Raw genomic sequence first — 26,166 nt, forward strand, 5'->3', positions numbered from 1 at the left:
TAAAGACCAATTGAAAGATCATCATGCATCCTTAACGTCAAAAAAGAAGGGTGACTGGATTTTTTTTTTGGTAATCTTTCAAATGTTTTCATGTATAAAACAAAAATCCATTGTGTTCTTGGATTAAATTGGAGTGCCTCACCTGTCATAATAACTGAAAAATATCTGACATGTTTACTAAAGGTCAAAATTAAATATTTGCTGCCCACATCTATATACTTTAATTTGTTTACAGTAAATATGAATGAGACACGAGAAGAGTGCTCTATATAATTCTAAATAAGTTATTTGTAGGATGTATGTAAGTAAGTAAGTAATATTTGTAGAGCGCTTTTCTAGACCAGGGTCCCAAGGCGCTCAAACAATCAAAACAATACCCAATAAAAACGGTCAAGACACCACCGAGACAAACACAGGAGTCTCAGAGAATCAAGGAAAACCCTGAAGTAAGTGTCATTAAAGAGGAATGTTGATATCCTTGCAATTGTTTTGCTCTCACAATTGTAGATCCAACTCCAGAAGAGTCCGTGCCTCACCAGCCATGAACCTCACAGAAGATGACTGTAAAGTTCCCACTCGTGTGCCCCAACATTATAATTAATGACACAGGATCGAAAGTTCAACATCACACAATGGGTTTAAAATGTAATAAAATATTTGATGGTCTGACGTTTTTTCACTCGAATAAAGGGAACTTAGTTTAAATGTTTTGGAAAAATGTTTAACCGTTGTGTTATCTCGAAGGCAAACGCAAGGGATACAACAAACAAATTTGTTTGTTTTTTACCCTCTGATAATCGTTGAATGATCTGAATGATCTGCTATTTAGGGGCCATCTATATCAGACATGGGGGAGGGCACCCCGGGGGGCCAAACCTGGCCCTTTGGCTGTATTTATGCAGCCCACATGAGGCCTCCTCCTGAAGTAATGTCTCGATAGCTAACTAACATATTTTTAATATTCATTTCAACATATAATAACACCATAATATGTTTTTGTGCTGCTCTATTTCCCCCCATCTTTGTCACTGTGCTACTTGCAGTAATTTGAAAGTAATATTTAGAGAAATGTGATATTTTACATGTATCATATTTTATATTATATATATATATCATGTTTTATAATAATAATACAACATTGTATTTGTATAATTAAGTCTAGTTGTAGAATGGAGTGGAATAAAGAGAAATATTTGCTCTTTTATTTGAGCTTTTGTTACTTCTAATATTGGCTTGACGGCCCCTAAAAACAGTAACAGTATATAATGTAGCCCATGGCAAAAATGTAAATAGCTGGGCCTCATCTAGATCTTTCTATTTGTTTCAGATTTCATAAATGTAAAACATGCTATGCTTGTTATATCCAGCAGGTGTCAGTGCTGTGGGGAAAAAAAAGTGTAACTGGGCCTTTATTACAAAGAAGAAGAAACAAAACACAAATCTCTTTGTTTTAGCGCTTTAAATGTAACTTATGCGTCGCGTTTGTGTTGGTTTATAATTGAAATTGCATTTAATATAGTATATATAATAATTACTGGGTCATATATATGACTATTTTTCTTTCAATTCTTCTTATTTTAATCGAACGCTCGCGTAGGCTACATGCTAAAAACAAAGTGCTGACACCTAAAATATAAAAGAAAGAAAGAAAAAACACTAAAGATGTGCGAGGACGTTTTCTGCAAATTAAATAAAGGTTTGTGATGTTTCCTGTTAACAAGATTGCTTGGATGCGAAATGTCTTCATGAAGAATATGTTTGGTTTTTGTTAGTTATTAAAGTTGGTTCCTAAAGTTTTCTCATACTCTAATTAAAAAAAAAGTATTTCGTGTTTTAACTTGACACTTGTCGGTGTAAGGGATTTATAATAGTGATAGCAACACAAAGAAAAAACAAAAGCACAACATTTTTTTTTCGTGACAGTTACTGCTTGAATTGTATGCATTTGTATTCCATTCATTAAGTTGTTGTTTCTGGGAATTCTGAAATGTTCATTAAATTAATAGGATTAATACTTAAAATAATTATAATTATATAGAATATTAATTATTGGTCATATATTTTACATTATGGAGATTATATTCGTTGGGGGGCGAATTCAAATTAGATGACATATGATCTAATATAGCTGATGTTCTATCGGTTTTCTAGGGAAAACATTGTCGCTGGCCTCACTCAGCCTGCTGGTCCCTCCATTACAGCTTCAAACTGCCTCCATGTGGCAGGTGCTGAAGAACGGTGACGCCATGAACTACTGGAAAGTGGCAGAGTTTGTTTGTACCGCAGTGGACATGGTACCTGAGCTTCTCATGGATAAACACAAAATGCAACTGGACCTTGGATTAAGAGCGAGGGTGGGTTGCAGAGTCACATTCTACTTCGATTTAACATTCATTCAAAGTTAATTTTCATACACATTTGCAGACTATTCCCTTTTCTAATCAGTGCAACTTGTATTTTCTTGTATCTTCTCATCAGTTCATTCTTCAGTTGTGCCGAAGTGAACCCCTTTTGGATTCTGCATACATTCTGTCCCACCTGGATTATATAAGAGAACCTTTCTGTTTGGTGAGTTTTTGGTCATTTTAAAGAATACAGTGGCAACAAGCTATGATAGAACTTTTTATATTTGGAACCATAATGGTTGGTTCCTTATCATCATTTTAAAAACAATTAAATCCAAGTAATTCCCAATGATATTAGTACGTTATTATATGACTGTGTAAGCGAGGTTGGAATTATGGCCTATGTGGCCACTCATACATTTTGAACTCCCTCAACAACTAGAAGAAGGGAATATTTTAAATACATTTCCTTTAAAACGGTGCAGGTGTTCATCTTTGTAATCTGTATGTTTGCCAGTGCGTACTTAGTTTATATTCTACATTTAAGGATAAAGACAAAGAAGACACAGAAGCAAGAGTTCAGTTTGTGAAGTTGATCCAAAACCTGCTCACACGTTCTGATTATCGAGAAGACTTTTTCATGGTAAGCTCTTTTTTTGTAATCTTCCTTAAAAAAAACATTTTTGAAATTAATCAATTAATTGTATTGTGTTCTTTTTTTTAAGAACACCTTTCCTGCCCAGTATGGACCAGTGTATGACAGTGATTTACAAACTCTTTTTTCTGAGTTTCTATGTCGTCTGACTGAACTACTGCCGGTTCCTGACCTACAGTTGGTGAGTCGTTGCATCGTGTGTACTGTATCTCCGCCAGCCATTCTTCATCTTTATCTGGATTTCTTATTGAATTTGATTCTATTCATCTAATTTCCTTTTTTAAATACGCACACCTTAGTTCACAAAAGCTGCTTCATATTAATGGTTCAGATTTTGAACCCATGTTCGTCATGATTTTCAAGAGCCATGTCATGGAGTCCAAGAAGTTTTTATTTCTCACTGAGTGAGGTGTAGGAGCTCCCATGACACCTTCAAATAGAGTATATGACAGACAAGTCTATGTTTTGATTCCAGTTTGCACATTAGAGAGATTTGAACAGGTGTCCGTCCCTTCTTCTGGTCTGTGTGTTTTTATTAATTTAATATTTTATCCACAGACAGTTTCATGGCTTGAAGATGAAGCTGATGCTGCGTCCATGCCTTCTGCCTCGGACTATTCAAATTTTAAGACATTGCTTCAGCACCACAAATGTCTCGCTGAACTAAAGCAACCCGGTGAGATTTATTTTCATTTAAATCAGGTTTTTTTTGCAGGTTGTCCACACTTTGTTTTTAAACTGTTAATATTTCAAGATGGCGCCGCACGAGCAGCAGCTGGTTACAACAGCTCCCTCTTTCTTCTTACTTTTTATTACACTTTTTCCTTTTTTTGGCGTCTTTTTAATTTTTTCTTTAGAGTGGTCGGATCTTGTTGCCGTTGTGCACAAAACGAGACCACTTTTACAACTTTTGCATACGGTTTTCTGCTATTTTCGTCACTTTTGGGAACTCCGTCGGCAGACACGCTCAGCGGGTCTATTGTTTACACCCGGGATCAGCTGTTGGGGTTGCGCAACACCGCTCTCTCTCTCAGCGCGGAATGGACGATTCCCGTGGAAATCAAGAGAAAAAGACGCGGATGCAGAGCAGGTCGGATGAAACAAGAGAAGAAACGTAGGTTCCGTCCCTTTATTCCATCGATCATCATGGGAAATGTACGTTCGATTGTGAATAAAACGGACGAGCTTGCTGCGCTGACCCGGCATCAGAGAGATTTCCGGGAGAGCAGCCTTCTATGTTTCACGGAGACCTGGCTGACGGAGAAGATCCCAGACTCTGTTGTTTCCCTGGAGGGGTTCAAGATGGTTCGTGCGGACCGGGACATGGATGGAAAGAGGAGAGGAGGAGGAGTGGCGGTGTTTATTAATGAGAGATGGAGCGATCCCGCTCATGTCTCCATTAAAGAACAAGTGTGCACTAAGGACATAGAGTTCGTTGCGGTGGGCATCCGCCCGTATTACATCCCGAGGGAGTTCTCACATGTGATTGTGTTCACTGTTTACATTCCTCCCTCTGCGGACGCAGCCGCAGCGAGCGAGAGGCTGAGCGCCTCAGTGTCGGACCTGCAGCTCAAACACCCGAACTCTCTCCTGCTCATTAACGGAGATTTCAACCATGCCTCACTTTCCTCCATTCTTCCCACCTTCACACAATACGTGAAGTGCCACACCCGGGAGGACAAGACTCTGGACCTTTTATATGCAAATGTAAAAGGTGCCTACACCTCCATCCCCCTGCCCCCCCTCGGCCGCTCTGATCACAACCTGATACGTCTGCGACCTGAATACACTCCCATGGTGAGGAGACAGCCTGCACAGAAAAGAACTGTAAAGATGTGGAATGATGAAGCCAAGGAGAGGCTGAGAGACTGCTTTGAGTCTACAGACTGGAGCGTGTTCTCTCATGGTGATGACATCGACACCTTCAATGACCATTCCACAGATTACATAAAGTTCTGTGAGGGCAACGTCACACCGACCCGCAAGGTGCGGTGCTTTGCCAACACCAAGCCATGGGTGACCCCTCAACTTCAAGTTCTGCTGAACAAGAAGAAGAGGGTGTTTGCTTCAGGGAGCAGAGAGGAGCTTAAGGAGGTCCAGCGTGAACTCAAGAAGGCGATCAGGATGGCCAAGGACGAATACAAGGGGAAACTGGAGGAGCAACTGGCGCAGGGAAACACAAGGGATGTGTGGAAAGGCCTGAAGAACCTCTCAGGTCATGGCCAGAGTGGAGCCAGAGCCACAGCAGGGGGAGACCAAAGATGGGCCACTGAACTGAACCAGTATTTCAACCGGTTTGATCAGGGCCCCCCTCCCCCCTCCACCTCTGCCCCTCACTCTTCACAAAGCTGTTTTTCCCCTGCTTCAGCCCCCTCCCCCCAACTGTTCTCACCTCCAAGCCACCTTTCTCCACCCCAACAAGCCCTACTGCCTCAGCTGCCCAACCCCCCACAGCCACCTCTCTCTGTTACATCGGAACAGGTGAGGAGAGAATTAAGGCGACTGAAGATCAGGAAAGCTGCTGGACCAGATGGACTCAGCCCCAGACTGCTCAGGGACTGTGCTGATCAACTTTGTGAGTTGGTCACACACATCTTCAACCTGAGCCTCAAACTGGAGAAGGTCCCGGTCCAGTGGAAGACCTCCTGTGTGGTTCCGGTTCCCAAGGCGGTACACGCGAAGGAGCCGAGCCACTTCAGACCAGTCGCCCTGACCTCCCATCTGATGAAGACCTTGGAGAGGCTGGTACTCCGCGAGCTACGCACGACGGTGAGCTCTGCGTTGGATCCGCTGCAGTTCGCCTACAGGCCAAAGATGGGGGTGGACGACGCCGTCATCTACCTGCAGCACCGGGCACTGACTCACCTGGAAGCCGCCGGTAGCACTGTGAGAGTCATGTTTTTTGACTTCTCAAGTGCTTTCAACACCATCCAGCCGGCGCTGCTAAGGAAGAAGATGGAGGACGCAGGAGTTGGGACACAGCTGGCAGCATGGACGATGGACTACCTCACCAACAGGCCGCAGTATGTGAGGCTGCAGGACTGCAGGTCTGAGGTGACCATCTGCAGCACCGGGGTGCCTCAAGGGACAGTGCTGTCACCTTTCCTTTTTTCCCTCTACACAGCGGACTTTACCTATGACTCCAGCAGCTGTCACCTCCAGAAGTTTTCTGACGACTCGGCCATTGTGGGCTGCGTGTCTGGGGGGGGCGAGCTGGAGTACAGGTCAGTCATCAAGGACTTTGTTGACTGGTGTGAGAGCAACTACCTTTGCTTAAACACCGGTAAGACAAGGGAGATGGTGATTGACTTCAGGAAAAAGTCCCCACCACATCAACCGGTGAGCATCCAGGGCTCGGACATTGAGCTGGTGGACAGCTTCAAATACCTGGGTGTTCACCTCAACAATAAACTGAACTGGTCCACACACATCAACGCCGTGTACAAGAAGGGCCGAAGTCGCCTCCACCTCCTGGGGAGACTGAGGTCCTTCGGAGTGTGCAGACCACTTTTAAGGACCTTTTATGACTCCGTGGTAGCCTCTGCTATCCACTACGCTGTGGTCTGCTGGGGAGCAGGCAGCACGGACCGGGACAGGAAGAGACTGAACAGGCTATCCTGATGCTAATCCGTAGCGTGTTTTTCTTCTTGTGTGCTTTTTATTTTATTTTTTTTCCGTTTTTTATTTCTATTTTATTTTATTTTTATTCTATTTTATTTTGTTAATAGTGTCAATTTCTAATTTTGTAAATAATTTGTATATTTTTAAGATCGTTTTTATTTTATTTTGTATTATCTCTTGTACTATTTCTTTCTCCTTGCACTTTATTTTCTTCCAACTGCGCTGTTGTGAAAGTGTGTTTCCCCTCTGGGGATGAATAAAGCCTTTCTATTCTATTCTTTCTATTCTATTCTAAGACAGCGGAGAGGATCACCAGGTCTCCACTGCCCTCTCTGCACAGCATCTACCACCACAGAGTCCACAGGAGAGCTGCCACCATCATCAAGGACAGTTCCCACCCACAACATGGACTGTTTACACTCCTGCCCTCGGGACGCAGGTACAGGAGTGCAAAATGCAGGACCACACGCCTGAGAAACTCTTTCTACCCCACTGCAATAAGAATCATGAACAGCTGAACACTGCACTGTTGTCACATGTCACTTTAAATCCATCACATGTACAGTTCCCCTCCCTTTCTTATATTATTATTTTTTATTGTTATTTTATCTTGACTTTTTTTTTGTTATGTATATTTATTTTTATTTTTTTGTTATGCCGATATTTGTGGAGGGACGGCAAAGAAAGAATTTCATTGCATAGGGAAACGTGTTTCTCGATGTATATGACAATAAACACTTTGAATTGAATTGAATTGAATTGAAATAGCCACATACATGTCCCACAATACCCACAAACAAGTCTGACTTCAATTTCTGAACATCAGGTTTATTACAACACTATCAAAAGATAGTGAACATTCAGAGTTAAATCACACTCAATATGCACATCAACATGAATCAAATATTCCCAGTAAGACTAATGTAGCAAAAAAGTTCAAGTGAAAAAGGAATCTTAGCCGATTATTTGAGGGCAAATGTAGGACAAGAGGACATCGATCATATTCTTGACGATTGGAGGTTTGGGATGAATATCATGAGGAAGAGAGTGAGCCAAAACCATCTCCCAGGCATCCACCCAGCGCACATTGACATCTTTGAACACCGCTCTGAGGATCTTGTCTCGCTCATATCCGTAAAAGTCGCTGTTAGTCCATGCAATAACAGGCGTTAAATGTCTGAGGGTGGCTGTCCGAATAATAACCAGAGTCTCTGGAGCTCTATTCTTGAGTCGGATCACAGCGCTACGGATGCTCTGGAGTCTTCGGATGTAGATTTCATTGGGAAATGAGGTGAAGTGAGCACACATACCAAGAACTACAACTGTTGTTGATCCTCCAATCAGGGTGTCCAGTTCATTGGCGACATAGCGAAGCCCAGCAGCAGAGACTGGAGTGAAGCGCAGAGGATTGCCATGAGGCCGCAATTTCACCATAATTTTGTTACTGTAATCAATCATCCTAAAATAGCCAAGCTGTGCCAAACTGTAAAATTCTTCCTTGGCATCTACAAAAAAGGAGATGATAAAGTCATTGATAGTGTTATATTCCCCAACACAAAGAAACACGTATTATTGAGAAATGGTATCGTGATCTTTACCTGGCAACATTGCCTTTATGAATCGATACAACTGCCCGATAGTGGAATCTCCGTAGAAGTACAGCATTTTGTTCTGCAGACATTTACCGATGGATGTGGAAGAGTTGAAATGCTGAATTGGGGCGCCGGTCAATGTTTGCCACACACCCTTGAAGTAGTAACCAGGCTTGCTAAACTCTTGACTGCTATTCACTCCTTTTTTGACAAAGACAGAAAGTGAAATACTCAGACCAAAATAATATAAAAATGGTTTCTTCCCAAATAATGTCAATTTTCAAGACATGTAAAAGTGTCACCTTTCATTTTTGGCAAGACATCCACACTTGCTATTCCAGAGGGAGGAATAGGAACTTTCATGTTGATTTTTCTGTTAAGGAAAAGAAACATTTCTGTTCAGAGATCAACATTGAGATGATGGATCTCTATGGTAGGCCAGAGGCAGTGGTGTGAATAAATAATAATAATGAATCAAATCTTCTGCCTGATCCCTTAAACTGTTTTCCACGAGTCAGGCTAGTATGACTTAATCGCCTGTACGTCAGCCTGTTATATCACATTGAGGATGAAGTGGTTCAAATTAAAGCAGTAAAGCACATGCAATGAAGAAATAAATACATGTGGTTCAGAAAATGTATTTACACTCAACACACTAGCTAAGTATTTTTTCATCACTTCCTTTAGCGATTTAGTTTTCCAACACAAATAGAAAATAAAGACAAGGACAAATTCACAAGCATGGTATTCCATGTCATTAAACAGCCATGCATGGTATTCTCGTTTTATAGGTTGCTGGAAAATGTCACTGTTGTAGCTTTTATTTGACTTGTAAACATCTCCATTTGTGATGTTGTCTTGTGATTGTTTTTCTGTTGTGAAAAGATGATATTTTATATTTATCTTTAACCCATTCTTTGTTATTTTTCTTTAAACTATGTTCTTTATATTTTGAAGAATTTGTTATCTTGCACTTTGTTCTTTGTATTGCTCTTTGTTCTTGTTTTTGCTTTTATGAAAATACTGTCTGTGTTGCAGTGAACTGGAACACTAACTTCCTAAAGGAGATCTCCAGAGGGATTAATAAATTTGATCTCTCTTTGATCCTGATTCACCTCAGTCATAAATTTAAATGTTCTACTATTGTCGTATACATATTGCTAAAGCGTTTCTTTTCACTCTTTTTCAAAACATATATGAAGCTTCGTAGGAAAGCCCTGAGCTGAAGTATGTACGTCACATGTATTTAACCACATATAATTCTCTCACTGAATGTATTTTCCTGTGGATGCTGGTGTGGGAAAGGAATGTGCGGGTGCTTTTTACCAGGTAGGATCTTTGAAGGATCGAACATTAACCAAGACCATGAGGGATAACTTTTTCAGGTTTGGTCAAAAGCTTTGCGGCAAAACGACTTATAAACGATATAACAGCGATCAAACAGCTACTGATATAATACAGGCACTCAAGGCTGAGCGTTGTTCTTTTTTCTCATTTGGAAATAAAACATGTGAATTTAAACCAGATCTGATTTCTATACTTTGTTCTAGTGAAAGCATTAAGTCATATTCCTAACCTGACACTTACCTTTGAAAAAGACTAGAATAAGGCCCAAAGTTCGCCCTGTCTTTTGTCCTGGAGTGGGTCACTCTGCTGTCACAGTCCAGCTTCTTCGGCTTGTAGCAGAACCACGGTTCTTTGGTCGCGACATCAGTGAAGTCACATATAGGTTGCTTCGTCGGACGCAGACACATGTTGCAGAGTGCAATTTCAGTTTCATTGCCCTTTTTGAACATGCTAACAAACTGTACTCTGTCAGGATGTTCTTTAGATAGTCTTCTCAGGAATGTGATCGCCTCGCTGGAATGAACTAGTGTAACCTGGGAAGGAGAAAATTATTGTTAGAACACATTTAGTCTGATTAACTTATTTTTTCTTCCTTACCGCAATGTCTGCTCTCCCAGTCCACAATAAAGGAAACACAGCAGAGTAAGATCCGTTGAGATGATCCTCAACTTGTCCAGTCACACCAGCTTGAAGAAGTGGGTTGTGCAGTCGGGCAACTATGAAATCTCCTCCAGTCTTTTTAGGATTTCTCTGGAAGTCTTTTATTTGAATCCTAACTTTAAGTTGATCACCGACGTGCCACTGCTGCTCCCCCTCTCTTGGTAAAATAATGAAGTAACTTCTCCGGGGATTGCTTGTTTTGATTAAACTAAAACGAGCTGTTACTGGTGGAGTTTCAGGCCAAGTGATGGATTCCAGAAGGAGGCGCTCTTCCAAAGCGTTTTCAGGTGAAATGGGCTCAAATCTGCAGAAATCCAGATTTTTGGGTGAATTTATTTGAACAGGTTCAATTACTTTATCCTGGACATGGATCCCTATTAGATTTGAGAGCTTCTTCTGAACCTAGAAAAGAAGTAAAAAAGTATATATTGTCAACATTATTATCTCTACAACAATAATATATCTGGATAAGTGCAACGCTGGATTAAATGTATTAGCGTCTATAGAATTAATAATTAAGCATTACTTTCTTACTAAAAGTAGTGACCCAGGGCTATGCACTGTTGTTAAAGAGCAACTAATTTTGTTGATTTATTGATTTGAGAGTCTCTTGAATAGATCTTGGACTTCTATTGTACTTATGTTAGTATATGTTTGTACAAAACTCCTTTTTCATTGAAATATTTACATTTGAAAATAATCTTAAACCCCACCCACTGAAAACGCTTTGTTTTTGAATGGAGATTAAATCTTGTTTACAATAACAACAACAACTCTTCTCCAAAGGATCTCATAACCTCTTGTTCGCCAAGATTTCAGATAGGGGAATACTTAATTAAGTTATAACTTCAAAATGAAAAATCTTATCTACCAGGGTAACGTAGGGTGGTAAATAACACACTGAAAGAATGCCTTGTAACCTCCGCTACCGTCCAAGTGTACTTTCTAAACTGAATACATTTAGTGTATTTGTCTTTCATATTGCCACCCCTCAACAGATCCAGCCCCCCTCTTCCAACCCAATAAATATTTTTCTAGATCTGCCCCTACCAAGGCAGCTCAGTCACATTTTTTAGTTACAACTGACACATAACAAACAATGTTGTCACAAGAAACTGAAAATGCTAGGTTCTACATCTTGGTGCTTGCCCTCTAACCGCTTCCTGACAGTGAAGAGCGGAAAGATCACAGTGGAATGATGGTGAATGTGAGTGAACTAATGAATATTGAAGTGGACAAATATGTGTGCATGACGTGCTAAGCCACCCTGGAGAGGGGACACACACATGTCCTCTGCTTTATGTGCATTAGCCCAAATCACAGAATGGCTGATTGTGTGGCCTGCCAAGCGCTTCCCACAGCCACTTGCTGATCCACGCTGCCTCATCCTCAGAGATCATGGGCTGATAATGATCAGGAGGAAGACTGGCGGTGTAACGAGACGGATCCCAGCACCCTGTTCGGATCCCAGCAGGAAGGGATCAGAGCGAAAGAGGCAACTGCCATCCTGTAGCTCCTGCCAAGACAGGTTAACAGCAATGTTGTTTAATAGGACATATACCGGGGGGATGCAGGTTGTCTCCCTCACAAATAACATGGCTCTACTCTGCAGTGTACCCGACAAGCTCACGTTCCAACGTGATAAGCTACTATGGTGAGAAGGTTTTTGAGGCCTGATGAGTTGAGCTGAGTTGTCCCTCGATCGTGAACAGACCGCGACGAGGAGGACAACGGGTGTTAATATCGTGGCTCTCTGCATGGATATTGGATTTTTTTCTATAATTTGCATGAGATCTTCAGGAATGTGTTCAGACTCCCTCTGTTTCTAGACCAGGGCGAGGAGCTACCGCCCCTGCTGGTCTGTCAGCTGGAGAGATGCATGGCGGTCGGATTTCACGAGAGATGAGCGGGCAAGGACCGCCAGCAGAGCTGGAGAATGTACATGGGACAGGGTGAGTGATGCGGTGCATGGTGATCTGTTCTCAACTAACATCAGCTCCGCAGAAATTCTCCGGCACATTCCTCAACATATCTTTTTGGCTTCGTCAGCTCCTGTGACACTAAGGCGTGCTCAGGGGGGCTGGGGAGGCTTCCGGGGGGAAAGGGGTACATGCGCAACGCAGGGTTCGAATTTAACCATCGCAACTGCATAACTTGCTGTGACCGCCTTTCACACTTGCCATAATGCCCTGGAAAATGTACCGGTGTTTACGGCAACAACTTAGCGTGACCGCACTTGGCTTTTAATTTGTTAATAAATTCCAAACGTAAGCGGGTCAAGCGATCCCAGACTCTTTTTCCGAAGCGAGTTCAGGAGCACCCGGTAGAAATAGGATGACACCCAGGCTAATTAATTTTGGTGCCCTTCCAACTTGCCTTGGTGCCCTAAAATGGATGCTATTCTTTAAGGCAACACTTGCCTTGACCTTAAAAAGTTTAAATTCGAAGCCTGGCAAAGTGTATCTTAGGTTCCCCACGCAGACTCACAGGGCTGGACAAGAGTGGGGGTTCTAGAGAATCCAGCTAGACTACGTGCTCTGTTGATTAAATAAATAGAGACACAGCTTGTGTCACGCCTTCATCATGGGCCTGTCCTGGGACAGTAACGGGGGCGGGCCGAGGGACAACCTGATGTTCTTCAGAGCTTTGTTTCTGACAGAACATTACTCCACTTGGAGTCGGCATGTTTTTACTTCATTCCAGCTATGCGCTCCAGTTTGCCCGTCAACCCCCGCGTTTTTCAGGGATTCTCTGGACACTAGTGGCGGAACAGGAGAAGTAATCCTGTCTAAGAAACAAGGTCCCTACTCTGCTGCAGAAGAAGGTGATAGAGCCGGTTACAGCAGCAGAGATGATGAGCGGGTTTTACTCCCATTACTTCCTTGTGACAAAGAAGACGGGGGGATGGAGGCCCATACTGGACCTCAGCTATTTGAACAAGTTTATAGCTACATGCCTTTTTCGGATGTTGTTTTTCAGTAAAACAACTGCTGACAGGTGTAAGTCCTTTCACATTACAATAGTACTTGCATTTCGCTCTCGAGGATCAAGTGTTTCAATACACTCGACTCCCGTTGGCTGCTCTCTGGCACCCAGGACCTTCACAAAGTGTGTCGAGGAGGTGCACTGGAACCAATTGATGATGATCCTTGCCAGGTCAGAGGTAGAAAGTCACGCTCACACACAGAAGGTGTTGAGCCGTATTGCCTGGAGGATCATGGTTACAAATGTGTGAAGACAAGTCCCTGGACCCCAGCTCCTGTTTGGTCTCAGCTGTCCTGTATTTCTTGCCACATTTACTGGATAAAGGACGTACTGTGGCAATACTGAGAGTGTTCGCATCAGCCATAGCAACAAGGCACAAGGGTTTCGAGGGTGGTTCAGCTCGTACCATCCACTGGTGGCGCGGTTCTTAAGCGGGGGCATACAGGTTTCGACCTCCTGTGAGACCTTCCAGCCCTCAGTGCCCTCTCCAGCTTGTGCTGGATTCTCTTGCAGGCCCGACCTTTGACCCTTTTGACCAAGTCCCACTGGATATCTTGTCTTTCAAGGTCTCGCCACTTCTGGCGCTGACTTCTACGAAGAGAGCGAGTAAGCTTTGTGCTGTCTCTATTAGCACTGAGTGTCTTGCGCCCAAACCCAGCCATCCGTCCGAATGTTCTAAGCTCCACCTTCAGGGCAACGACTCTCACACTGCGGTCCTGTTGTGTCCAGTGAGGGCTTTGGCCTGTTTGGCTGGCTATTTTTCAGGCTTCAAGGTCTCATTGGATGAAATCTTCCATTATCCAGGCATGCCAGGCAGCGGGTGGATCGGCACCTAGTGGACTGGGGGCACATTCCACCGTGGTGTGGCTCTTTTGCAGGGTGTTGCAGAAGAGGACATGAGCCCTGCTGCTTCTTGGGCGTCCACCTCAACCTTTACTAGAGCATATCTCCCCGATGTGGTGACAGGATCAATAGCTCACACCGTTTTGAGCGCTGCCTTGCGGTTAAAGGGCTTTGCACCAATCATAGAACCTGAAGTTATGAAGCCAATAACTCAGGGGTTAATGCAATTACAAGTGCAGGTGATTCCTCACTGCCTTTTTAAATAATTAGTATGCCCTTTACTGGAAGCAAATACATAATCTATAATTTACATCTGTGCTTGCTAGAATATGACCTTAGGAACAGCAATGTTTGAACCTTTTCATCCTTGTAAAGTAACATTTGGTAAATAATCTCACCTTGAAGTTGAAGTCCAAGTAATATGCCAGGAGAACTGTGACTAAGATGACCAAAAGAATAGCAAAGATGGAACATCTTTGAAAGCTGGATTTCCCCTCCATGATCAGACAAAAGGCATCTTCAGCGATAAGTTTGTCAACAAAAGGATGAAAAAAGAGAGATGCAGTCAACATTAAATTGACAAAAATATTTGTTTAACCATTCATCCAAACACATTTTCAAGGCAAAACCAGCTTGTTAACTAGCTACACTGAGTATAATTGTAAATAGTACATAGTAAATCAATTACTGATAAATAAAAATGTCAGTTATCGAAATAAAGATGTAATAGATTTATCATGGTAGGAATTTACACATTTCCAGTGTTTTAATTTGTTTAAATAATTATATTGGGAAAATATTCACTGAGTAAAGTGCGTTAATGAATTAGGGAATTTAAGAAACGTATTATTGAGAAATTTTTATCGTGATCTTTACCTGGCAACATTGCCTTCATGAATGAACAAGAGCCGTTTGTTAATTTAGGAAAAAAAAATCGTTACATAAACAACAACAAAATTGTCATATATTTCGACCAAAAGGTGTCATTGTGGTAACACTGTTGAATGTGACAACTCTGTATAACTGCCGAGCTTTCGCGTGAGATTGTGGGAGATAAGGTGACTGAATAAAGTCTCTTATTCATCAACCAATTTATTTAGTATTAATAGATTGCATGAACTGTAATTAATATTTCGATGACAAAACATATTCATAAAAGACAATAAGCGTGAGAGGAGATTTGGTGACTGTAAGATTGAATTGAATCAAATGTTTTTGGTTTTTTTTTGCATGGAAATCTGCGTGACTGTACGAGGTAAGCAGTTTTGTAGATTACATTCGAAAATATTTCTTGTTTTAGTTTCATGGGCGAAAAACGTTGTTTGTTTTTTGTTTGTTAATTTAGGAAAAACAAATCGTAATATAAACGTCACAAAATATTCCTTCTCATAGAGTGCTTTCTTTTAGTATTAATAGATGGACGGAAATTATTTCTCGAATAAAAAAACATGTTTAAAAAAAAGACAATGAGCGTGAGAGGAGATTTGGTGATTGTAAGATTTAACGGGTGTAAGCGTCAGATGAATCAAATATGTATTACTTTTTTTTTCATTGAAATCTGCGCGACTGTGTGAGGAAAGCACTTTTTTGTTGTGGTTTATTTTAATGGGCGAACAGAAAGAACCTGTTGTTTGTAACCATACGTGATTTCACCGTTTCTCTTAAACTTTTTTTTTTTTTTTTAAGAAAAATCATTTATGCGTATTTAATTATTAAATATTTCAATTTAATGTGCGTTAAAACAGTGTAAATCTCTGACTTACCGTGTTTTCGTGAATCCTTCCCAGGTGCAAAACAAATAGACTCAATGACTCGTTCATTCGTCGGGCTATTAAATTGTACAATTATAAGTTTGGGGACAGGAGTGGAGTGAGAGTATCTGGATGTTCTGTTCTATGTTAGTCTTTGTATCCTTTGTCTTTGTTATTTTCTTTGATCTATGTTCTTTATCTTTATGCTCCTACCCAGGTGCAAAACAAATAGACTCAATGACTCATTCATTCCTCGGGCTATTAAATTGTACAATTATAAGTTCGGGGACAGGAGTGGAGTGAGAGTATCTGGATGTTCTGTTCTATGTTAGTCTTTGTATCCTTTGTCTTTGTTATTTTTCTTTGATCTATGTTCTTTATCTTTATCTTTAGACTTAGATTGTATCATCTTGTTCTTTCTCTTTATTTGTCTTTGTTCTTGTTCTTATTTTATTTTGATTATTTTTTATGAAAAATTGCTGTATTTGCTGTGGATAATTTGGAAAAAAAAACAATTTCTACCAATAAAGTTCTACCTAACCTAACCTAACTTAAATAGTGAAAATGGTAAAAATAGAGACTGAAATACTGTAAGAGGTAAGGTCAAAGAAAAAATAATAGATTAAGAAAAAAATCAAAAGAAACACTGAGACAAATAAAATAAAACAAATGGTTGAAGAACATTTAAGTCACACTGCCTGCACCTAAGAAGCCACAACTGCAGCATCTATGAAATAGGAAAAATAAATATGACATTCTTCTCTCTAGTGGAATAAACCAAACACCTATATCTCCTTGAAGTGAATATTAATTAAAGAAAATAGTTAAGAATAAGCAAAAGAGTAAACTAGAATAGATACTGTATTTCTGTTGTGGGTAGATAAATAAAGAGGTCTGACTGATACCTGATCAAATTAACTATTACATTCATAAAACAGATTTAAACACACACAACATCGTCAGACATTCATACAGATCCTACAAACAACACACTGAGCTCAGCTACCAACAAACAAACACACACAATTTAAAATTGTATAAGATAAAAAGTGTCACTGACACAAGCTGCTCCCTGTGTGTGTGTGAGAGTGAAATAATTCTTGAATCCCCGCCTGTGTTTCCCTCTTCACCCTGAAGTCAAAACATACTGATCATTTAAACTCTCTGCTTACTTCAAGATGTATTCATATAAAACACGTGAAAAATAAATTAACAGACATCCACAGACATACAAAGTTTGGAATACACAACTCATGACACACACACAACGTCCTCATCACCACCTGAATAGATTCATAACTGACCTTTACATAACTTCTGATCATTCTTATCCTGTTAGAGGTGGTGTTGAGAAGCTCCAGTGAGGGAGAAATAAGAAACCACTGTCCAATGCAGACTTTTAAATGTATATATAAACAAATGTAGTTTTAGGGACAATCAGATAGGCTGGAAATTGTCTAAACATAGGGGAAGTTCCAAAGAACAGAAAATATCTTGTTATGATTAAAACATATTTTCAGAACTAATAATCTAGAGAACTTTTACAACACAATACGATACAATACACAATACAAAAAGTCAAACTTGGAATTAAAAATTGTACAACACTATCACTCTTAGATTCTCAAAAATACACTGCCCGACTGCACAACCCACTCAAGTTTGTTTTTTTAATTTAAAAAAGATTTTGTGCGAACCCACTCTTAGGTTAGGTTAGGTTAGGAAGAACTCTATTGATCCCTCAGGAGGTCTCCTTCGGGAAATAGTTTTTCCAATTAGACACAGCAATACAGATGATTATTCATAAAAAAAAAAAATAAGAATAAGAACAAAGAGAAATAAAAAGAAAGAACAAGATGACACAATCTAAGTCTTAAGATAAAGAACATAGATCAAAAACAAATAACAAAGACAAAGAATACAAAGATTAACATAGAATAGAATGTCAAGATACTTTCGCTCCACTCCTGCCCCAAACTCAGAATTGTACAATCTAATATTCCGAGGAATGAATGAGTCCCTGAGTCTATTAGTTTTGCATCTGGGAAAGTGCCCGTGCTCCATCTGCTTCTCTGCTCACTGATGACAGTGTTCAGAGGATGATTGTCATCATCTATGATGGACAGTAGTTTGTCCAGTGATCTCCTCTCAGCAACTGTCACCAGTGAGTCCAGCTTCATGCCAACCACAGAGCCAGTCCTCCTGATCAACCTGTCCAGCCTGATGACACTCCTCTTGGACACATTCCCACCCCAACACACCACAGCATAGTAAGTAAGTAAGTAAGTAATTTTTATTTGTATAGCGCTTTTCCAGACGAGGGTCACAAAGAGCTTAAACAATCAAAACGATATTCAATCAAGTATATACTTTAAAGGGCAAGATAAAACTGATAACACAACAGGAGTTCCAGAAAACCAAGAAAAGCCTCAACAAATAGAAACGTCTTAATATGTTCCTTGAAGGAGTCAGTAGACTCCATCAAGTAGAAAGAGAGACACTGGCAGAACTGACTGGTAGAACATGCAGAGGAGCTTCCTGTAGATTTTAAATGATCGGAGCCTCCTCAGAAAGTACAGTCTACTCTTAACTTTCTTATATACATGGTCTGTGTCCAGTTGTCCAGTTTACTGTCCAGCCACACACCGAGGTACTTATACTTGTGAACTATCTCCACCTCTTCACCTCTGATGGACACTAGACGTGGCTTTGTCCTGGACCTCCCGAAGTCCAAGAACAGCTCCTTGGTCTTTGAGATGCAATTAGTTCCTCTCACTCCAGTCCACAAAGTCACGTATCAGACTTCTGTACTCGTCTTCGCTGTTGTCCCTGATGCATCCAACAATGGCAGTGTCGTCAGCATACTTCTGGAAGATACTCAGCTCGGAGTTGTAGCAGAAGTCTGAAGTGTAGTTGTTGAAGAGGAGAGGGGCCAGTATTGTCCCCTGAGGTGCTCCTGTACTGCACACCACAGAGTCATACGTGATGACCTTCAGCCTGACATACTGTGGTCGATCAGGAGACCAGACCAGGGTCCACATGCATTTGTGTCAATTTGTCCTGCAGCAGAGTGGGCTGGATGGTGTTGAAGGCACTAGAAAAGTCCAGGAACAGGATCCTCACTGAACTGCTTCATTTTTCCAGGTGGGAGTAGGTCCGATGCAGGAGGTGAAGGATGGCATATTCTACGCCAACTGCTGGCCAGTAAGCAAACTGCAGGGGGTCTTGCTCGTGCTGGACTTGTGGCCTGAGATGTTTGAGGACCAGTCGCTCCAGTGTCTTCATCAGCTGCGAAGTCAGTGTCACCGGTCTGTAATCATTCAGCACGCTCGGCTGGATCTTTTCCGGGACTGGAACGATACAGGAAGTCTTCAACAGGCTTGGTACACCCCCAGCCGTAGGCTGAGGCTGAAGATATGCTGGAGCGGCTCAACTAGTTCAGCAGAGCAGGTCTTTAGCAGTCGAACAGACACCTTGTCAGGACCAGCAGCCTTCCCTGGACAAATCCTCCGAAGTACATCGTGTACCTGGAGTGAGGTGAAGCTGGGAAGTGGTTGTGTGGAGCTGAGGGGGGCACAGGAAGGTGGGGGAGGTCGTGAAGCGGGCAGCAGTGAGGGTGATTTTAATTATATAATTAAAGTTTTGGTTTTGAATTTAGATTTTTTTTCCTCTTTCATATTGTCATTTTTTAAATTATTTATTTGTGTTCTTGCTTCTTCACCTATTATTTTTATCATTATTATTATTATAATTAATAATAATAATAAAAATATTATTATTTATTTCATCTATTCATTTATTGACCTCCTCTTTGAAAGAGAAAAGTAACTTTTACTGCATGTGAGAAGTTAACGCTCATGACAGGGAAGAAAATAAGAACCTTTACTTTGTTTTTAACTAAATGTTAAATGTTATTATGAGTGGGTTACACACATCAATGATTTTATGAGAATTCACAATAAATAGAATAGTTAAACAAAGTGCTCGCATTGAGCTCCAGATACAGCTAACTAATATTCAACTTAAAGACTTGAGAGAGCTTCTCTAAAAATAGAGAGATGATGATAGTTTTGAGGGTCCTATCATAGCTCCCTATTGGCCACTGGCTGGAGTGCATGGGTGTGGCAGGAGAAGAGGATGAGGTTATGGAAACAAACAAAAATATTTTGGTCAACAATGGCGAATTTTTGGCTTTTAGATGCGCCATTGATTGGTGTTGCACTCAGTGAACTGTGTGGAATGATGATGAACCCGTTTATGATAAAAAATCTTTCCACCAAAATGAACTTGACTATTGTCTGCGGTGACATTTTAATTTGTGGGTTGAAGTTAGTTGAACTAATAAACGAAAAATGCACTTCTGTCCCTCGTGTTGCTCTTGCTGTGGTTGCTGGTGGAGAAGCTAGAGCCCTGAGACACATGATCAAGAAATGCAAAGCTGCTTGCGATTGGACGAAAAAGCAGACAAAACAAGCCAGGCAGTCGCTGGGAATAGATTCTCTCTTGAAGAAATCTACTACAGTAACTTTCCACAACGACCAAGTGTTTAGAATCACTGACCAATCATACATGCGAGCAGCAGACACGTGTGTCATTGACTGCTTGCACATGTGTACGTTTATTGATATCTATTTCCTGTTTTTGTCTTCTACTACTCTCAATTTCTGAGATTTGGTGTTGTGTTTGCTTTGCTGTCCCCTGATGGTTTTCTCTTTGCTTACTTCTTAATTGAATTTGTTCTGACTCAATTAGTGTAGTGTAATTAGTATTCATGTATATTTTGTTTTCTTAATTTTATTCAATTATTACATTTAAATGACATAAAATGAAATTACATTTTATTATTTTATTTTATTTTATTAACTTATTAGGGAGTTAAATAAATAATAAATAATAATACATTCTTAATTTACTATTGTCTTGACTTGAATGATTTGAATTCATTAGTATAATATTTTGATTAGATCTAATGCAATTATCTGACTTGGTTATTACTATTACTTTTGATTTTCAAGTTATTCCATTTCATTACATTTTTTGTTTTACTACTAATATCTCTATTTACTGTTGTTGTTTTTTTATTGAGCTCAGATTTTATCATTGATTTTAATTAGTTAATTCAAGTTTTGGTTTTTAATTTAGATTTTTTTTCCTCTTTCATATTGTCATTTTTTAAATTATTTAATTGTGTTCTTGCTTCTTCACCTATTATTTTTAGCATTATTATTATTATTAATAATAATAATAATAAAAATATTATTATTAATTTCATCTATTTATTTATTGACCTCCTCTTTGAAAGAGAAAAGTAACTTTTACTGCATGTGAGAAGTTAACACTCATGACAGGGAAGAAAATAAGAACCTTTACTTCGTTTTTAACTTAATGTTAAATCTTATTATGATCGGGTTACACACATCAATGATTTTATAGTTTTGAGGGTCCTATCATAGCTCCCTATTGGCCACTGGCTGGAGTGCATGGGTGTGGCAGGAGAAGAGGATGAGGTTATGGAAACAAACAAAAATATTTTGGTCAACAATGGCGAATTTTTGGCTTTTAGATGCGCCATTGATTGGTGTTGCACTCAGTGAACTGTGTGGAATGATGATGAACCTGTTTATGATAAAAAATCTTTCCACCAAAATGAACTTGACTATTGTCTGCGGTGACATTTTAATTTGTGGGTTGAAGTTAGTTGAACTAATAAACGAAAAATGCACTTCTGTCCCTCGTGTTGCTCTTGCTGTGGTTGCTGGTGGAGAAGCTAGAGCCCTGAGACACATGATCAAGAAATGCAAAGCTGCTTGCGATTGGACGAAAAAGCAGACAAATCTAGTCTGTTAGAGACATGATATCTTCCTGAGTCTAAGTTGTAACAGTAAACAGTTAATCCCAGAATAACATACTCTGATTGCTCCACTCAGAGCTATGATGAAAGCAGCCATTAAAACTTGTGTGGTCGACCGATGCAGAATTTTATTTTAACCGATTAAACGTGACTCTGTCTAGAGCTGCTGACTTGTCACCTCCAGACTAGACTATACAGACTAGACTAAAGCATTCCATCTTGATGAGAGTTAAATTGATATTGATATTGTTCTTTAGGAATTAGACTTAAGGAATTACACACTGAACAAATTACTGTCCATCATGGATGATGACAGTCATCCTCTGAACACTGTCATCAGTGAGCAGAGAAGCAGAATGAGTGCATGAATGCTCCTTCCCAGGTGCAAAACAAATAGACTCAATGACTCATTCATTCCTTGTGCTATTAAATTGTACAATTCTAAGTTTGGGGACAGGAGTGGAGTGAGAGTATCTGGATGTTCTGTTCTATGTTAGTCTTTGTATCCTTTGTCTTTGTTATTTTCTTTGATCTATGTTCTTTATCTTTATGCTCCTACCCAGGTGCAAAACAAATAGACTCAATGACTCATTCATTCCTCGGGCTATTAAATTGTACAATTATAAGTTCGGGGACAGGAGTGGAGTGAGAGTATCTGGATGTTCTGTTCTATGTTAGTCTTTGTATCCTTTGTCTTTGTTATTTTTCTTTGATCTATGTTCTTTATCTTTATCTTTAGACTTAGATTGTATCATCTTGTTCTTTCTCTTTATTTGTCTTTGTTCTTGTTCTTATTTTATTTTGATTATTTTTTTATGAAAAATTGCTGTATTTGCTGTGGATAATTTGGAAAAAAAACAATTTCTACCAATAAAGTTCTACCTAACCTAACCTAACTTAAATAGTGAAAATGGTAAAAATAGAGACTGAAATACTGTAAGAGGTAAGGTCAAAGAAAAAATAATATATTAAGAAAAAAATCAAAAGAAACACTGAGACAAATAAAATAAAACAAATGGTTGAAGAACATTTAAGTCACACTGCCTGCACCTAAGAAGCCACAACTGCAGCATCTATGAAATAGGAAAAATAAATATGACATTCTTCTCTCTAGTGGAATAAACCAAACACCTATATCTCCTTGAAGTGAATATTAATTAAAGAAAATAGTTAAGAATAAGCAAAAGAGTAAACTAGAATAGATACTGTATTTCTGTTGTGGGTAGATAATTAAAGAGGTCTGACTGATACCTGATCAAATTAACTATTACATTCATAAAACAGATTTAAACACACACAACATCGTCAGACATTCATACAGATCCTACAAACAACACACTGAGCTCAACTACCAAAAAACAAACACACACAATTTAAAATTGTATAAGATAAAAAGTGTCACTGACACAAGCTGCTCCCTGCGTGTGTGAGAGAGTGAAATAATTCTTGAATCCCCGCCTGTGTTTCCCTCTTCACCCTGAAGTCAAAACATACTGATCATTTAAACTCTCTGCTTACTTCAAGATGTATTCATATAAAACACGTGAAAAATAAATTAACAGACATCCACAGACGTACAAAGTTTGGAATACACAACTCATGACACACACACAACGTCCTCATCACCACCTGAATAGATTCATAACTGACCTTTACATAACTTCTGATCATTCTTATCCTGTTAGAGGTGGTGTTGAGAAGCTCCAGTGAGGGAGAAATAAGAAACCACTGTCCAATGCAGACTTTTAAATGTATATATAAACAAATGTAGTTTTAGGGACAATCAGATAGGCTGGAAATTGTCTAAACATAGGAGAAGTTCCAAAGAACAGAAAATATCTTGTTATGATTAAAACATATTTTCAGAACTAATAATCTAGAGAACTTTTACAACACAATACGATACAATACACAATAAAAAAAGTGAAACTTGGAATTAAAAATTGTACAACACTATCACTCTTAGATTCTCAAAAATACACTGCCCGACTGCACAACCCACTCAAGTTTGTTTTTTTAATTTAAAAAAGATTTTGTGCGAACCCACTCTTAGGTTAGGTTAGGTTAGGAAGAACTCTATTGATCCCTCAGGAGGTCTCCTTCGGGAAATAGTTTTTCCAATTAGACACAGCAATACAGATGATTATTCATAAAAAAAAAAAATAAGAATAAGAACAAAGAGAAATAAAAAGAAAGAACAAGATGACACAATCTAAGTCTTAAGATAAAGAACATAGATCAAAAACAAATAACAAAGACAAAGAATACAAAGATTAACATAGAATAGAATGTCAAGATACTTTCGCTCCACTCCTGCCCCAAACTCAGAATTGTACAATCTAATATTCCGAGGAATGAATGAGTCCCTGAGTCTATTAGTTTTGCATCTGGGAAAGTGCCCGTGCTCCATCTGCTTCTCTGCTCACTGATGACAGTGTTCAGAGGATGATTGTCATCATCTATGATGGACAGTAGTTTGTCCAGTGATCTCCTCTCAGCAACTGTCACCAGTGAGTCCAGCTTCATGCCAACCACAGAGCCAGTCCTCCTGATCAACCTGTCCAGCCTGATGACACTCCTCTTGGACACATTCCCACCCCAACACACCACAGCATAGTAAGTAAGTAAGTAAGTAATTTTTATTTGTATAGCGCTTTTCCAGACGAGGGTCACAAAGAGCTTAAACAATCAAAACGATATTCAATCAAGTATATACTTTAAAGGGCAAGATAAAACTGATAACACAACAGGAGTTCCAGAAAACCAAGAAAAGCCTGAACAAATAGAAACGTCTTAATATGTTCCTTGAAGGAGTCAGTAGACTCCATCAAGTAGAAAGAGAGACACTGGCAGAACTGACTGGTAGAACATGCAGAGGAGCTTCCTGTAGATTTTAAATGATCGGAGCCTCCTCAGAAAGTACAGTCTACTCTAAACTTTCTTATATACATGGTCTGTGTCCAGTTGTCCAGTTTACTGTCCAGCCACACACCGAGGTACTTATACTTGTGAACTATCTCCACCTCGTCACCTCTGATGGACACTAGACGTGGCTTTGTCCTGGACCTCCCGAAGTCCAAGAACAGCTCCTTGGTCTTTGAGATGCAATTAGTTCCTCTCACTCCAGTCCACAAAGTCACGTATCAGACTTCTGTACTCGTCTTCGCTGTTGTCCCTGATGCATCCAACAATGGCAGTGTCGTCAGCATACTTCTGGAAGATACTCAGCTCGGAGTTGTAGCAGAAGTCTGAAGTGTAGTTGTTGAAGAGGAGAGGGGCCAGTATTGTCCCCTGAGGTGCTCCTGTACTGCACACCACAGAGTCATACGTGATGACCTTCAGCCTGACATACTGTGGTCGATCAGGAGACCAGACCAGGGTCCACATGCATTTGTGTCAATTTGTCCTGCAGCAGAGTGGGCTGGATGGTGTTGAAGGCACTAGAAAAGTCCAGGAACAGGATCCTCACTGAACTGCTTCATTTTTCCAGGTGGGAGTAGGTCCGATGCAGGAGGAGAAGGATGGCATATTCTACGCCAACTGCTGGCCAGTAAGCAAACTGCAGGGGGTCTTGCTCGTGCTGGACTTGTGGCCTGAGATGTTTGAGGACCAGTCGCTCCAGTGTCTTCATCAGCTGCGAAGTCAGTGTCACCGGTCTGTAATCATTCAGCACGCTCGGCTGGATCTTTTCCGGGACTGGAACGATACAGGAAGTCTTCAACAGGCTTGGTACACCCCCAGCCGTAGACTGAGGTTGAAGATATGCTGGAGCGGCTCAACTAGTTCAGCAGAGCAGGTCTTTAGCAGTCGAACAGACACCTTGTCAGGACCAGCAGCCTTCCCTGGACAAATCCTCCGAAGTACATCGTGTACCTGGAGTGAGGTGAAGCTGGGAAGTGGTTGTGTGGAGCTGAGGGGGGCACAGGAAGGTGGGGGAGGTCGTGAAGCGGGCAGCAGTGAGGGTGATTTTAATTATATAATTAAAGTTTTGGTTTTGAATTTAGATTTTTTTTCCTCTTTCATATTGTCATTTTTTAAATTATTTATTTGTGTTCTTGCTTCTTCACCTATTATTTTTAGCATTATTATTATTATAATTAATAATAATAATAAAAATATTATTATTTATTTCATCTATTCATTTATTGACCTCCTCTTTGAAAGAGAAAAGTAACTTTTACTGCATGTGAGAAGTTAACGCTCATGACAGGGAAGAAAATAAGAACCTTTACTTTGTTTTTAACTAAATGTTAAATGTTATTATGAGTGGGTTACACACATCAATGATTTTATGAGAATTCACAATAAATAGAATAGTTAAACAAAGTGCTCGCATTGAGCTCCAGATACAGCTAACTAATATTCAACTTAAAGACTTGAGAGAGCTTCTCTAAAAATAGAGAGATGATGATAGTTTTGAGGGTCCAATCATAGCTCCCTATTGGCCACTGGCTGGAGTGCATGGGTGTGGCAGGAGGATGAGGTTATGGAAACAAACAAAAATATTTTGGTCAAC

The 26,166-nt window shown here is 40.0% G+C and overlaps 2 protein-coding genes across 3 annotated transcripts; one reads left to right on the forward strand and one right to left on the reverse strand.

Annotated features, from left to right (window-relative positions):
* Positions 1 to 1,440: 1,440 nt before the first annotated feature.
* Positions 1,441 to 7,548, forward strand: LOC148083712 (TERF1-interacting nuclear factor 2). Its single transcript, XM_087786048.1, has 7 exons — positions 1,441 to 1,696; positions 2,152 to 2,354; positions 2,479 to 2,568; positions 2,893 to 2,988; positions 3,071 to 3,181; positions 3,559 to 3,676; positions 7,535 to 7,548. The coding sequence occupies exons 1-7, from the start codon at positions 1,663 to 1,665 to the stop codon at positions 7,546 to 7,548; spliced, it is 666 nt and encodes a 221-aa protein (XP_087642174.1). The 5' UTR covers positions 1,441 to 1,662.
* Positions 7,429 to 17,224, reverse strand: LOC148083713 (NXPE family member 3-like). 2 transcript variants are annotated; one of them, XM_087786850.1, is made up of 8 exons: positions 15,812 to 17,224; positions 14,447 to 14,565; positions 10,158 to 10,622; positions 10,025 to 10,093; positions 9,801 to 9,946; positions 8,516 to 8,586; positions 8,220 to 8,414; positions 7,429 to 8,126 (listed from the first exon to the last, which is right to left on the reverse strand). In XM_087786850.1, exons 2-8 carry the CDS (start codon positions 14,546 to 14,548, stop codon positions 7,576 to 7,578), a joined length of 1,599 nt encoding a protein of 532 aa, XP_087642976.1. In that variant the 5' UTR covers positions 14,549 to 14,565; positions 15,812 to 17,224; the 3' UTR covers positions 7,429 to 7,575. The 2 variants fall into 2 exon arrangements, with proteins under 2 accessions (XP_087642976.1, XP_087642975.1); XM_087786849.1 differs by having other exon boundaries at positions 9,801 to 10,093; positions 15,812 to 17,218.
* Positions 17,225 to 26,166: the final 8,942 nt, after the last annotated feature.

Source organism: Callionymus lyra, chromosome 3, assembly GCF_982586985.1.
Source record: "Callionymus lyra chromosome 3, fCalLyr1.hap1.1, whole genome shotgun sequence".
NCBI lineage: Eukaryota > Metazoa > Chordata > Actinopteri > Syngnathiformes > Callionymidae > Callionymus > Callionymus lyra.